The sequence below is a fragment of the Chanodichthys erythropterus genome, chromosome 3 (assembly GCF_024489055.1).
Source record: "Chanodichthys erythropterus isolate Z2021 chromosome 3, ASM2448905v1, whole genome shotgun sequence".
Classification (NCBI taxonomy): domain Eukaryota; kingdom Metazoa; phylum Chordata; class Actinopteri; order Cypriniformes; family Xenocyprididae; genus Chanodichthys; species Chanodichthys erythropterus.
Window position 1 is genome coordinate 44,874,463 of NC_090223.1, and position 15,178 is coordinate 44,889,640.

Consider the following 15,178-nt stretch of genomic DNA (forward strand, 5'->3'; position numbering starts at 1 on the left):
TCTTTGTATCTGTAATGCTCCTGTTGTGTGGGAGAGGAGCGTAGCCGTGCTGTCATGAGTCATGGGGTCAGAGAGAAGCAAGAGAGAGACACACACACATTAGACAAAGCTGTAGCGAGCGGTCCAAGCAGTTCAGCTCTTAACTACAACCACATGCCACCCCCTCACAGCCAAACCAAATGAATGAATGTCTATTTTGGAAAAAAAAAAGCTGAGCCCAGCTTCATACATTAAGGTGGCTGGCAGTCATCTGATATTCATTTGCTAGCATGTTTGTCTCTTCGCTGCCATTTTTCTTGTCTGCGTTCGCAGCGAGGAGCTGTTGGAAGTCTTTGGGTTTCAGGGGAATCTCGCTGCGATGATTCCCGAGTGGTAGTCCTTGAAGATTTACTTCCTGTGTGCTCTTGTGGCTGCTGCGTCTTGGGCCTTTTTCAAGGGGAAATGAGAAAGGAAGCCAGTGCACATGGCTTTTATTTCTGAGTCACATCCTCAGTGTTTCAGTCCACCAAATGGATTTATAGGTTCGAAGTGAAGGACAAGATGCGCATAAATTACATGACAGTGTGTGCAACATCTGTAAAGACAGAGGGCAGTTATGGATCAGTTGTAGCGCTTCCCTGTCTTTCATTTACATGTTTATATGACAAAGCCTTTTTAGACTGAAACAGATGAGACAGGTTAAGACTTGAGTCTCTGCTCCCAGAGAAACAGACAGTTATTTAAAAAAAAAAGATTTACTGTATGCTACAAGTCCAGACATTAGCCTCATCAGTCAAATCAAACTAAAGAATCAATCACAGATTCATGTCATTTTCACATATCTATCTATCTATCTATCTATCTATCTATCTATCTATCTATCTATCTATCTATCTATCTATCTATCTATCTGTCTGTCTGTCTGTCTGTCTGTCTGTCTGTCTGTCTGTCTGTCTGTCTGTCTGTCTGTCTGTCTGTCTGTCTGTCTGTCTGTCTGTCTGTCTGTCTGTCTGTCTGTCTCTGTCTGTCTGTCTATCTATCTAATCTTTTTAGTGTTTTTGTGGAGAATTTGTTTCCAAAAGCAGCAGCCAAGTCATTTCTGGCAAAGAGGCAACAATTAATTGAATTAAACAAAAATCTAGAATTGGCCTCTCTGAACTAGCAGTAGCATGTTGCCAACATGTACTCCAAGCAATACACCCAAATATGTTAGGTCGTTTGTCACTTCCCTGAAATACTAAAGTTTACTAAAGTTACGCCCCTATCGACAACAGGGCATTTTCATTTTAATCAGTTATCACTTTCAATTTATCAATTATCAATTGGTAGAGCATTGCAATATACAACAACATGTGATCATGCGATCGTGGGTTCAATCCCAGGGAACGCATGTGCTCTACAAATGTATATGCAGTATAAATCACTAAGGGTAGGTTTAGGGTTGGGGTAGGTGTAGTCTGATCAACAGAACCAACCATACTAACAGTTTTGCGATTTAAACAAAATGGATGGAAAACCCATGAAAAAAAATATATCATACTTGAAATGTTGACTTTACTGGCTACTTGCAAATAATCAAAGAAAAAGATTGGAAAATGATAACAAAAGTCATGAGAGGTCAGCTGATACACACACCATCTATACTCATAGGGTTGTTGCTGGGACCAAAAAAAGCTAAAGGTTCTTTCCTTGCGGCGGTTGCCAGGTGGGAAACAGTTAGAGGAGCTCCATATGCTAGCTGTAGCTGTGTTCTCCAGAGACTTCAATTAGAGCCATCCCTCAGGGTGTGAAAGCCACACCAATACGCTGCTGTTACACCAATTAAGCCCTGGTCAACCGTATCTTGTGATCATTATGCATTTTACACAGCCAAAAGTCAAGTTTAAAGCCATTTTCTGGAAGGATATGAGGAATTATGTTTTTTTTAAGAGTATACTAATGCCAAGCTCCAAATAAACCCACTGATACAACTAGAGACGTTCGAGTGCAGGTAATTAATCCTTGAGTGAAATTATATGGCTTGCTATTATGAAGGTGATCATCTAGGCTGGATTACATGAGAACTCAATTTTACAGTACTTTTTGAAGAGAAGCAATTACACCCCTGGTGAAACTGTAGTAATATTACAGCGTTTCTTTAACATTAAGTTGGTCACCACTCATGTTGTGTATACTGGATGTTTCTAAATGTTTCATTTATTTACTGTTGAAAGACTTTATTACTAACAAAATCTTTGTTTAATGTGATCTCTAGATTCCTTTAAATGTTCAGAAGAAGCCACCGGAGACCTTCCTGTTCTCCTTTCCCAGCAGCTACTTGCAGCTTAAAGGGTCCAATTGTGCTATTTCTTCCTAGTTTTCTAGTTAACCGTCAATTGAGTCCAGGTGAATGGGACAATTGCACAATTGTACTAAGAATTTATGATCATGTTTGCATATGTTGCCTTTCCCATGTGTTGTTCTGGGATGAATACTACTTTTTCGATACTTTCTTGACATTATTCAACATGTCCATAATGTTAATGTGTTTATTTTGTGTGAACTTTAGAGTAATTGCCTTCATTCACTACTCTTCAAAAGATTTTTTTTAAGAATTTAATACATTTATTTAGCAAGGATGCATTAAGGTTCAGTGAGGCCTCCATTGAGAGCAATGCCATTCAAACTCTCAAGGTCCATAAAAACATATTTGAAACAGTTCACGTGATTTCAGCAGTTTAGCCATTTGATAGGAGATCCCAATCGCTAATTCGAAACAAAAGATTCATAATGCTCAGAAGTTCATGAAGCAGTGTTTTGAAATTGGCCCATCACTAGATATTGTTGAAAAGTCGTTATTTTGGGTTTTTTTGGCGCACAAAAAGTATTCTTGTCGCTTTATAATATTAATATTGAACCACTGTAATCACATGAACTGATTTAAATATGTTTTTAGTACCTTTATGGACCTTGAGAGAGGAAATGTCATTGCTGGCTATGGAGGCGTCACAGAGCCATCGGATTTCATCAAAAATATCTTAATTTGTGTTCTGAAGATGAACGAAGGTCTTACGAGTGTGGAACGATATGAGGGTGAGTAATTAATGACATTATTTTCATTTTTTGGGTGAACTAACCCTTTAAATTGATCAAAGGTGACAGTAAAGAGATTTATTATACATCACAAAAGATTTCTATATCAAATAAATGCTGTTCTTTTGAACTTTGATACTTTGAAGTATCCTGGGGGAAAATGTATTATGGCTTACACTAAAATATTAAGCAGCACACCTATTTTTGACATTGGTAATAATAAGAAATGTTTCTTGAGCATCAAATCATCATATTAGAATGATTTCTGAAGGATCATGTGACACTGAAGACTGGAGACATTTATTTTAAACAAAATCTTACTGACCCCAAACTTTTGAATGGCACATTCACTATATACACCTTGGGACCAGTGCTGAAAAGAACAGCTGAGTGAAATTACTTTTTTATCAAACCTTGATATCTGCATTTAATACAATGACATTAAAGAGTATTTAAGTGTCCCAAGAATGCTCTCAAGTGTCTAAACACATTTTGAGGCCACTGTATTTGGAGATTTTTGTGTAAATATTGTGTCAGACTGCAACACTGATTGACAAATATGTGGAAAAGTAAAGGTATCATGGTTCAAGCATGTTTACCCCTTAGCTTTCTGTCATTATTATCTTCACCCAGCCTGTCCATATAGGGTGAATTCAGGTTGATTGGGAAACTTTTCCCAAATCATCTCAATGGCAAAACATGTCCCAATCACCCTGAATTCACCTTACAATACAAAAGTTGAAGTTACAATTATTTGTTTTTCAGCTTCCAGCAGCCAGAATGATGCACTTCATGGTGATAGATAAAAATCCCATGCTCAAGAACAAGTAAGAGCATTGTCTACAATTTCAAGATGCTCTCAGAGGAAGTAAACAAGCTGACATGTAGACGTGAAATTAAAACCCCTCTTCTTTCCCCCCTTCCATGTGACTGCAAGAGGCATATGACTTCCATAACTTCATCGCTCATTAACCACTGATGGCAGGACACAATTGAGTGAGTGTTTGTGGAACTTGCCCCACATATTCAGGTCTCAGTCCTCGGTCTCTGGCTGTTGGGCAGATCTTCTCCTGTTTCAGATAGCTTCGCCCTGCCTGACAACAGACCGTGAGGAACTTCACATGAGAGTCCTGTGTAAGGAACTATGGGATACAAAGGCAAGTTATGTCCATGTAAATCCCTTAACAAGCACCACAACAAACAAAAGACAGATTAGCATGATTTACCATGCTGCTATTATTAAATTACCTCATCTACACATGAGCCAACAATTGAGTTACTTTTATAGATGTGTACAGACAGTGGAATAGCTAGGAAAAAGCACTGGGTATTCTTTGTTCATTAATATGTTTTGTATAGAAGGCTTTGTTAGGTCATGAACGGATCGAGTAGCCTATTGTTTAGACCAAAATTCATAGCCTATGAGTCAGAGGTATCTTTAAAAACCAATATTACCTATTAGCATTAAGCGCATGCATGATAAACGACTTTAGGCTAGTCATAGTCCGGGCTTGACTGGAATCTCATTTAAAAAGCACTGCATTTTTTATATAATATAATTAAAATATTGATGGTGTATATTTTATAATGACGCTGATAACGATTAAACAATAAAGAGAAAACGACCAAAATCATATTGTTGTCTGTGGTTTGTGTGTAAATAAAAACTGATGCTATAATGCCACCTAGTGGTAAGCTTCATGCAACCAATGACCATCAGTCCGTTGTCGTATTAAGGCCTGTGATTCCCTCCACTGCTCTAGTTTCATTCAGCTCATACATTCACATAAAGGCAACAAGCTCTATTAATGAACTTGATGTCATTTCTGTGTAATGCTGAGAATGAGAGCGAGGATAAGCATTAGACCTAGAGAAAGGACACACACCATTTATGAAGAGACTTTTCAAGGACACAGGGTGGGGGAGCTAGATTTCCTTTTTGGCCTAGAAAAGAAAACACAAGCTTTGCCAGTTTCAGAATTCTCATCATTCCCTGGATATTAACACATTCATTTTAGGCTAAAAAAATTGCACACCAGACCAGCTATGGTCATATTCGAAGCTCCACCATGATCCATTCATCTTGTTCTGTATGTATGCTGGATCACTGCAATAACTCTTTAATGTTATATAGAAGTTCTCTTAGACGTAAACTGTGTATTAAAGCTAAATATGTTCCTTTTTCTAGGACTTACAATGTAATGAACATGTTCAGGACAAGTATATTAAGTTATATTTAAAAAATAAAGTCAGAGGTTCAGAACAACATTCAAAAGCCACATGACTTTTCCAGTTGTTCGTGATTCACTAAATAATAAGTCACAATTTGGACCTAATAAAGAGCTTGGCAAAACTAAAAATGTATATTCATTATGAAATGCACATAAAGATTTTATTAATTTACTATTAATTGACTTTTCCAGGTTTAGAAATCATACTTACCACTTCATTTATGCAGTTTTGTTTTTCAAGAAATCCAGGTTCTTCAAAGAAAAAACAAATGTTGTTGAGCAGGTGAATTAAAATAAGAAATATCCAGAAATATATATCGCTTTTTGTTTTGGCTAATGATTGTTTTGTCCATTTTAAATCATCTTAAGCCCCCTTTGGTAGTTTGCTGAGGCCCTCTAGTGGGCCCCAGTCTATTAAAAAAAAAAAAAAAACTGCACAAATAAAGGATTAGTTCACTTTCAGATTAAAATTTCCTGATAATTTACTCACCCCCATGTCATCCAAGATGTTCATGTCTTTCTTTCTTCAGTCGAAAAGAAATTAAGGTTTTTGATGAAAACATTCCAGGATTTTTCTCCATATAGTGGACTTCAATGGGCACCAAACAATTGAAGGTCAAAATTAGTTTACAGTGATCCCAGACGAGAAATAAGGGTCTTATCTAGAGAAACCAAAATTTTTTAAAATTTTATACGTTTTAATCATAAATGCTCATCTTGAACTAGCTCTCTTCTTCTTCTTCTTCTTCTTCTTCTTCTTCTTCTTCTTCTCTATTTGAATTCCAGCAGTGTAGACACTGCTAAGTGTATTACTGCCCTCCACAGGTCAAAGTTTGAACTAAATTATTATATACAATATACTAGTGCAAGTATATAACAATTAGTACAAACTTTTACCTGTGGAGGGCAGAAATACACTTAACAGTGTCTACACCGCTGGAATTCAAATAGAGAAGAAGGAGAGAGCTAGTTCAAGATGAGCATTTATGGTTAAAACATAAAAAAAAAAAAAAAATAAAAATATATATATATATATATATATATATATATATATATATATATATATATATATATATATATATATATATTTTTTTTTTTTTTTTTTTTTTTTTTTTTTTTGAAAATGAGTGATGGTTTCTCTAGATAAGACCCTTATTTCTCGTCTGGGATTGCTGTAAACTTTCATTTTGACCTTCAAACATTTGGGCTCCATTGAAGTCCACTATAAGGAGAAAAATCCTGGAATGTTTTCATCAGAAACCTTAATTTCTTTTCGACTGAAGAAAGAAAGACATGAACATCTTGGATGACATGGGGGTGAGTAAATTATCAGGAAATTTTAATTTGAAAGTGAACTAATCCTTTAATATAACATGTTAAATACAGTATCGACAAGGTCTAGTTGCAACATGTTGATATTTTAATAATTTAATATAATTTTTTTTTTGCATGTTACATTTCCTTTTTTTGATGTGTCATGAGTTTTGTTTTATAGTTGTTTTGATGTTGAATTTTGCTTTTAAAAAAAAAAAAGAAAAAAAAAAGCCATATGTAAGAATTTCCATGTATTAATCGCTTTTGTTATTGCCGATGTGTGAACAGCTTGTAACAAAACTTAAATATGAGACCTTCCTCGACTTCCTAGGTTGTCTATGAAAGCATGTAGACTGATTTTTATGTGGACTCGGAATGTTTTTGCCGGGAAAATCGCATGTGTGCACGAGTGCGAGCACTGGGGGGCAGACCGAGCATTCAGTCACCATTTTAATCAAATTTTAGCTTTTCTATAGTAGGCTAGTAGCCTAAACCTTCATACTCACACTCCGTCTAACTCCATAGGCCTATATTGTAATATTTAAGTGATTTTTACTATGACTGCTACGGAGAGTAACGTGCACGTAACCAGATACTGCGATGCTGAGTTTCTTTTTCTGCGCTCACAGTCTGTTTTAAGACTTATGCGGTCATCCACCAAAAAAAAAAAGTTTTAAAAAAAGAAAAGAAAATTCATCATGTAACAACTTCTTACTCAAATGAGATTGGAGAGATACTGGGTTTATTAATTTATGTACAAAATAATTCAAAATGAATAGCCTGCATTATAAGCATATTTACTTTCGAGTTGCAAATATCATTTATTTGTAGCATCTTTCAGTCGCTGGTAGCTACTATATAGTAGCCTCCGCAGGCTACGACCATAAACACACAAACACACCTCTTCTCTAGCTTGCTTCCCAATCCAGTTGTCAAATAAACCTGGCATTGTGGATTGCAAATATTGTTGGCTCCTTGACGTCTTGTTCCTTAAAGTCGCTTTGAATAAAAGTGTCTACAAAATGCATGTAAAAGTGAATGTCAAATTCAATTGCATTGCCCCAGATGCAATCAACTGCTTCCGTCTGTAAAGGTGTGAACCAAAGGGTCCATAAAATCAGAACATCAAAGGGACAGTGTTTCCCAGGAAGTGCTAAACCTGTATGTCTTGTGTATTGAACCTGTTTTGTGTATTGTGGCATCTGTATGAGGAAGTCCTACAGTGCGGTAACTATTGTCTGTGACACATTTGTCTAAACTGACTTTAACAAACATATCCTGAGAAATAACTAGCTTGACAAGCCCCGTCACCTATACAGACCAAAATGGTGAAGTGCCATTCAGAAAACACTCTGTAATTTGGCTATATCGAAAGGATGAGCAAAATTGTGATTATTTTGCAAATATTTTAATTCATTCACTTATGAAAGTCAACTATGTAAATATAAAATACATAATAAAGTGGAAATCCTTTAAACAATATAAATTCAAACTAAACATACAATACAAGCTCTACAAGATTTGATTACCAAATTTTGTCCTGACGTTAGTAAATGTTGCAGGTAGGATGAACACATCCACAGAGGAAATCCGGCCACAGAGCGTACTTTTGGATGAACGGCGCCTTTCTGAGGCATCTGGCTGCTTCCCTGTCACATCGGCAGAGGATTTTCGCACATCTGTCATTAAGCGCGTCTGCGTTGAAGACACATAAATGTAAATTGTTGGCTGTGTAAAATGAGTAGTATGCATATAGAGTGAAGGAAACCATATTTTAACCATATATTAAAACCATCACTTTATGGCTCTTAAACAATATACTATAAATCTCATGAGTATTGCACATTATGGTGTTTACTACAAGGACAAGATCTTAAAATATCCCGTGGTTTGGTTAAGAACAGCCTGTCTGTTATAATACACACCCTGTATTACTACTACTTCCTCAAGCTGAAGGAAAATATCAAACAAAAAACATTTTTTCCACCCAGTTTCCTCTTTACTGACTTGTTCTGTTTCTCATTTAGATCTCAGGCTGTTATAATGTAAATAGTGATCTAAAAGAGTGTAAATACACTCTAAAAATAATGCTGGCTCAAAAAAAATTAACGCAACACTTTGCATCATTTTGAGTTATGACAACTTTGAGCGAATTTATGTTCCACCAACAAGCTACATTGAGTTAGAGGAACTTAAAAATTTGTGTTTACACTACAAATCATTAAGTTGATTATTCAAAAAAATTAAGTCACTCCAACTACCTGATTTGTAGCCCTGGAACCAATTATCTTATCTATTTCAAATAAACAGCTATCATAGCACATGCCAACACAACTTATTTAGCATGTATATTTAATTAAACAAGTAAGATATTACTTGTCACTGGCATTAGTGAAGTCACTGCTTATAATGGTGAGCACAAAACCACAAAAACATTACAGAAACTCCATTACAGAAACACTAACAGGTCTTTGCCTTCACTAAAAAAACATAAAATAACACTTAATTTAAATATTTATTCACCTTATCCAGTCCAATGCAAAGCATGTTGGGAACTAGAAATCCACTGCCTAATATACAAAGTTATCAAGACAATATAATTACGTTACTACAACTTAAAGGATTAGTTTACTTCAGAATTCAGTTTTCCTGATAATTTACTCATCCCCATGTCATCCAAGATGTTCATGTCTTTCTTCAGTTGAAAAGAAATGAAGGTTTTTGATGAAAACATTCCAGGATTTTTCTCCTTATAGTGGACTTCAATGGAGCCCAAACGATTGAAGGTCAAAATTACAGTTTCAGTGCAGCTTCAAAGGGCTTTAAATGATACCAGACGAGGAATATGGGTCTTGACTAGTGAAACAATTGATCATTTTCTAAAAAAAATAAAATTTATACACTTTTTAACCACAAATGCTCATCTTGCACTAGTTCTGTGATGTGTCACACATTATGTAATTATGTTGGAAAGGTGACGAAGGTTTCCCCTCCAACTTCAAAATCGTCCGACATTGTTGTTTTACCTTTTTTTGTAAAGCCCATTTGACTTAGTCTTTACACGTTCGCTTTGTAAACACCTGCTCAGTACTTCTACGTCACGTGTGACCTTTCCAACGTGATTATGTAATGTGTGGAGCATCGCAGAGCTAGTGCAAGACGAGCATTTGTGGTTAAAAAATATATCATTTTTTATTTTTTTATAGAAAATGACCAATCAATGTGCTAGATAAGACACTTATTCCTCATCTGGGATTGTGTAGAGCCCTCTCAAGCTGCGTTTAAATTGCAATTTGGACCTTCAATCCATTGGTAGCCGTTGAAGTCCACCATATGGAGAAAAATCCTGCAATGTTTAATTCCTTTTCGACTGAAGAAAGAAACACATTAACATCTTGAATGACATGGGGGTGAGTAAATTATCAGGAAATTTTAAATTTTAAAAGTGAACTAATCCTTTAATTTTCAAAAAGATTTGAGTTTAAATTACAAACGATGTTAAGTTGATGTAATGTTCAACATTATTATGTCAACATAACTCAACAAAATAATGTTTGCAACTTAAAAGGTGTAATTAAAACAATCATTTTTTAACTTACAACCATGCATTTAAGCTGTGGTAGCAGGTCCCCTGAATGACTTTTTAGAGTGTATGCTGTTTAAGAAAAGTCACATCATACCACAGTCAGCCTGATTGTCGTCGCATGTCCACTGATATCCGTCCGTTTTTGTTTGACAGCCCGCGAATTCTGCATCCCCATAACAGCAGTCATGCTTGTGACAACACCTAGAGAGGAACACATGCCCTTGAGATCATCTTTAATGAAACGGCACAGAGGACCGAGCCCAGTTCTGTCTGGTTTTGAATTGTTTCTTCATTATGTAACATATAATTCATGTAGACTTGCAGAAATACAATATGATCTCATACACGAAGGGCCGCTGCGTATGTCGGCCAGAAAAGCTGCTGACTCTGTAAGATTAGAATGAGCAATTCAACTGTGGAATGTGGTGCAATAATATCAGCAGGTTTGTTTATTCTTTTTCATCTCACTGTCTGCTTCCGAAGAGCTCTTTCACACAGGACCAGCGGTCTCTGAATCCTAAACTGAGGTTAAGGGAAACAGTTATTTTGTGTGTGGGAGAACTGGGAGTATTCCTTTTCCAGATGCCTGAGGGAATGCAACAGAAATGGACACACTGTGACCAAGATGCATGGAAAAGAATGGGCAAATCGAACCACTGAAAAGAGAAGTGCTTGCAATCACAGCTTGTTTGTTGCTGGCGTTACACAGAACAGCGATGATATTTGTAGCAAGGTGTCTTACCAGTCCGCTCTGTCTCTGGGCCACCCTTGACCCCCAAGACCGCAGTAACATCCGTACATCACATAAGATAAAGCTGTTCGTCCCGTGCTACACTTGATAACCCCAGCTAGTTCCAGCAGACCCCTTTTACTCCTTGAAGACCTCTGTGGCTGCAGGGAGGCCATACTGACTAAAAAGAGTAAGATGGTGAATTTAGCCTGGCAGGTATTCATTATAATGTAACCAATTTTAGATCCCCTCATGTGTTTTACATTTATTCATTTAGCAACTTTCCACATATAGTAATTTATAGTAAATACTATAGTGTTTTTGAACCATACTATAGTAAAGTACTTGAATTAATTTGTTGTGGTTTCATAGTTATTGTGTTTATATAACACCTATAGTAATATAAACAAATTACTTTACCCAGAACTGTACTTAGTTTTCTACAACTATAGGGTATATTACACTACAATGAATACACTACAGTTTACTGTAGTAAAAACTATAGTATACTACAGTATTTATTAGTTTATCAGTTCACTACCGTTAATACTACAGTATGCTGTAGCACTCATTAACAAAGTGTTGTAAATACTACAATATACAGTATGCTACAATTTACCATAGTATGGTTCAGAAACACTAGTATTTACTTTAAATTACTATAGTATTTGTATTATGCTGTATCCTTATAACATATATTGCCATATTCTCACATACAATGCTATGTTGTTGTTATCAATGTTGGGTAAGTTACTAATTAAGTAATTAATTACATGTTGCTAATTACATCTTCAATAGTGTAATTAGATTGTACAAATTACTCTTTCCAAAAAGTATTATTACTAATTGCTTTCTATAAACCTTGACAAGTTAATAAATAATAAAACGATAGACATGAAATGGCTCTTTTAATTCTTTCAAATGAGTAATATAAAACTACAAATTATTCTGGTCACACTTTAGATTAGTGTCCAATTCTCACTATAAACTACAACTTTTGCCTCAATAAATTCATAATTTGCTGCTTATTAATATTTAGTAAAGTTGTTGTTAAATTTAAGTAGTGTGTATTAAGGATGTATAATATGGTAATGTAGAAAAAGGCATTAATATGTGCTTTATAAGAACTGAACAGCCAATATCCCATTTATGCTATTCATGCTAATAGTTAATAGTGAGAATTGGATACTAAAGTGTTACCATTATTATTATTAAATCAGTATTTAAAGTGAGAAGGATACATAAAAACATGCATTTTAACATTAGACTTTAAATTTTAATGTTAAATCTACTATTGTATTTTATGTAATTGTTTTACAATCTATATACAGTATTTAGTTCAGTTATATCAGAATTATGTACTTTACTTTTTCAAGGGAAAAGTAGTTAAATTACAGTAACTAATTACCGTAACGGATTACATGCAATCTGGATTATGTAATCAGATTCCAAAAATCAAGTACTTGTAATTAGAGTAAACTACTTTTTAAAATACTCGTAATCAGACTACTGTTACTTTTTTATGAATTACATGATTACATATTATTGACACAATGACAGTAAGTTGTTCTTAATTCATTCATTCTCCCAATTTTTCATTTTTTAACGTTTATATTTTGCAGTTTATATATGTTTGTGATTCTTTGAGTTTTTCCAGCGGTGAGGGGGAGGGGTGAGGAATTACCAGATTATTTGTTTTTGTAATGTTGCTGTTTTCTAAATGTACTTAATTTTAAGTAAATATGTTTTAAAATCATAAGATGTGATTTTGTTTTTGTTTTCAGTGTTACTTTCAGCAAACACTGTTGTTAGTATTTTGAACTGTCCATACATTGCACTTTATAAATAATCTGTTGAGGCTCTTGTTGGTGAATAGAATATATTTTTTGGAATATATTTTTTCTTTGTATCTGTCAAAATAGTACAAGTTTATCCTACAATATATGTGACATCAAATAAGGGTTAGCAATAATCTAAATGTAATCCAAAAGTAGTCAGATTACATTACCAAAAATTTGTAATCTAAGAGATTATATTACCGATTAAAAATTTTGTCATGTAATTTGTAATCAGTAACAGTTACAATTCATAAATAATCTACCCAGCTCTGCTAATTACTTACTAACTAGTTACACCCAGCACTGGTTGTTATGATACCATATCCAAAATATTTTAAACTGATTGTAATTTATTGTAAACAAACTACTGTAAGTCTCACTGTAAAACTTTAAATGCATGTACTTCTATTGTCCAAAGTTTCCCAAGGAAAGAATAGGGCCATTTTTCACCAACGTAGTGTCAGATTCCACCGATTAAGTGTTAGATTCCAGTTGTGTGGGATTTCTTAAGAGTCAAAATGACCAGTGTTTCGTTCTTTGTCAAAAGAATATTTTTTTATAAGATCTGCTTAAACAACTTTGGTAGTTTAATTAACATTCAGTTTTTTATTTTACTTAGTTTTGCGCACTCTGCATAAATAAGTAAATATTAAACTTATTCATACTTTGCATCTTCAAAGACATTTTACAGTTTTTTTCCCCTAATTTCAAAATCTACTTTGAGCAGCTAAATGCATTTTAAAAATAATAAAAATTATTTCTTTTAATAAATGCATTTGCTCAGTCATATTATTTTTAATAATATGTAAAAAAATAAAAAGTATCTAGGCTATATATATATATATATATATATATATATATTATATATACACAGAAACACACTACAGGTGTCCAGTCCAGTGCCGCCCTAATCCCACTTCTTTAATTAGCTAAGTGACTAAATGTAGCTTATATAAGAAGAAAGCAGAGTGAGAATGAGATGTGAGCAGCCTCACCTGTAAAGAGCAGGAATGTGTGATACAGCGCAGTCATTGTGCTCACTCACAGGTAATAGTGCAGTCTCTGTTCAGCTTCGGATAAACAGACTTCCTCAGTGTTGCTGGGCTTATTTTAGATGCCGAGTAATCTCAGGACATCACTCCTACTGTAGTAATCCTCGCACTCTCTCACTGCTGGAGGCTGCTGTTCCCTCCCTCAGGGTTAAAATTAAGTCGAAAGTTGAAGTCTGAGAATGCTGAATAATGTGCCCCCTCTGATAACTGTTTGGGTGTTCAGCTCGGGACCGCCCTATGATGGCTGCTGGTTGGGTTTTCCATACAAACAGCTTGAGCTGGATGACCTGCCAACTGGGAAGTAGTCAAGATCGAACACGCCAGCAGCTATTTCTCTCCTCCTGCATCTGTAAATGATCTATTCATAAGCTCGAAGTAGAACTGAAAATCTGAAAACTGCAAACCTGAACTGAAATGGGACATTCTGATTGGTCAGTGACAGTTACACTACATAATAACAGACTTGAGGCTATTTCCCTACATAAACTGTGCTTGTGTTCTGTCCTTTCAGTCGCCATGCCCTCTTTCTGATCACAAAATCATTTAAATCCAATTAAATAATTTAAGCTCAATTCAAACTGCATGTCCTTGCATTTTTTTTTTTAAGTAGACAAATATATTAGCGCTTGTCAAAGGCAATTGAATCTCTTTATTATTAGATTCTGGGCTTGTTTTCTTTCTTTCGTTGTAAATATTATTCCTATTTCCTACTTGGCGCTGCTCATTTTAACATATTGAGAATTTATTTGGTATTTTTTATTTGTTAACTTTGTGCAAAGACAGATTCAAACCCACTTTATTTTTCAAGTTAGTAAGTAAGTTGTCAGTAAGTAAGTACTGTAAGTTGTCAGCGATAAATGTGGTCCGGTAAATAACTGGGCAAAAATACATCAAAATGTATTTTAAAATAAAGTACCAAATATAAAAATCCAGATTCTTTTCCACCGGCTGTAGATGTGAAAACAACACATCCCATGATTCCACAAAAACAAGGATAAGCGACCTCTAGTGGCGAAAATGTACATATTGTAGCTTTAACAGATCAAATATTCACATATCCCTGTGATCTCCCAGATGAAGGTTATTTTTAAAGTAACCCACAGTTTAATGTTTAACAGTTTGCAAATGAATCATAATTGTATCGTAATTTCGTTATTTGGTGTTTGGTAATGAAGGGCCTACTTTGCATCAGCAACACTGACTCAATGACAAACAAGTAATTCATAAGAAAACAACTGATGGCGCCTGTATTCATAACACTAATTAATAATTTGATTGTTAATCATAAATATAGGGGGCTGCTGCTCGGTATAATAGTTTTCAAGAACATTGTGTAAGTTGGTAAACTATTTAGCCTAGGCTACCAAAACGAACAC

At 34.9% G+C, this 15,178-nt stretch overlaps 1 protein-coding gene across 1 annotated transcript; it reads right to left on the reverse strand.

The window, feature by feature from the left end:
- Positions 1-8,141: 8,141 nt before the first annotated feature.
- Positions 8,142-13,899, reverse strand: pla2g10 (phospholipase A2 group X). The gene is made up of 4 exons (XM_067376000.1): positions 13,746-13,899; positions 10,925-11,093; positions 10,277-10,383; positions 8,142-8,291 (listed from the first exon to the last, which is right to left on the reverse strand). Exons 1-4 carry the CDS (start codon positions 13,780-13,782, stop codon positions 8,143-8,145), a joined length of 462 nt encoding a protein of 153 aa, XP_067232101.1. The 5' UTR covers positions 13,783-13,899; the 3' UTR covers position 8,142.
- Positions 13,900-15,178: the final 1,279 nt, after the last annotated feature.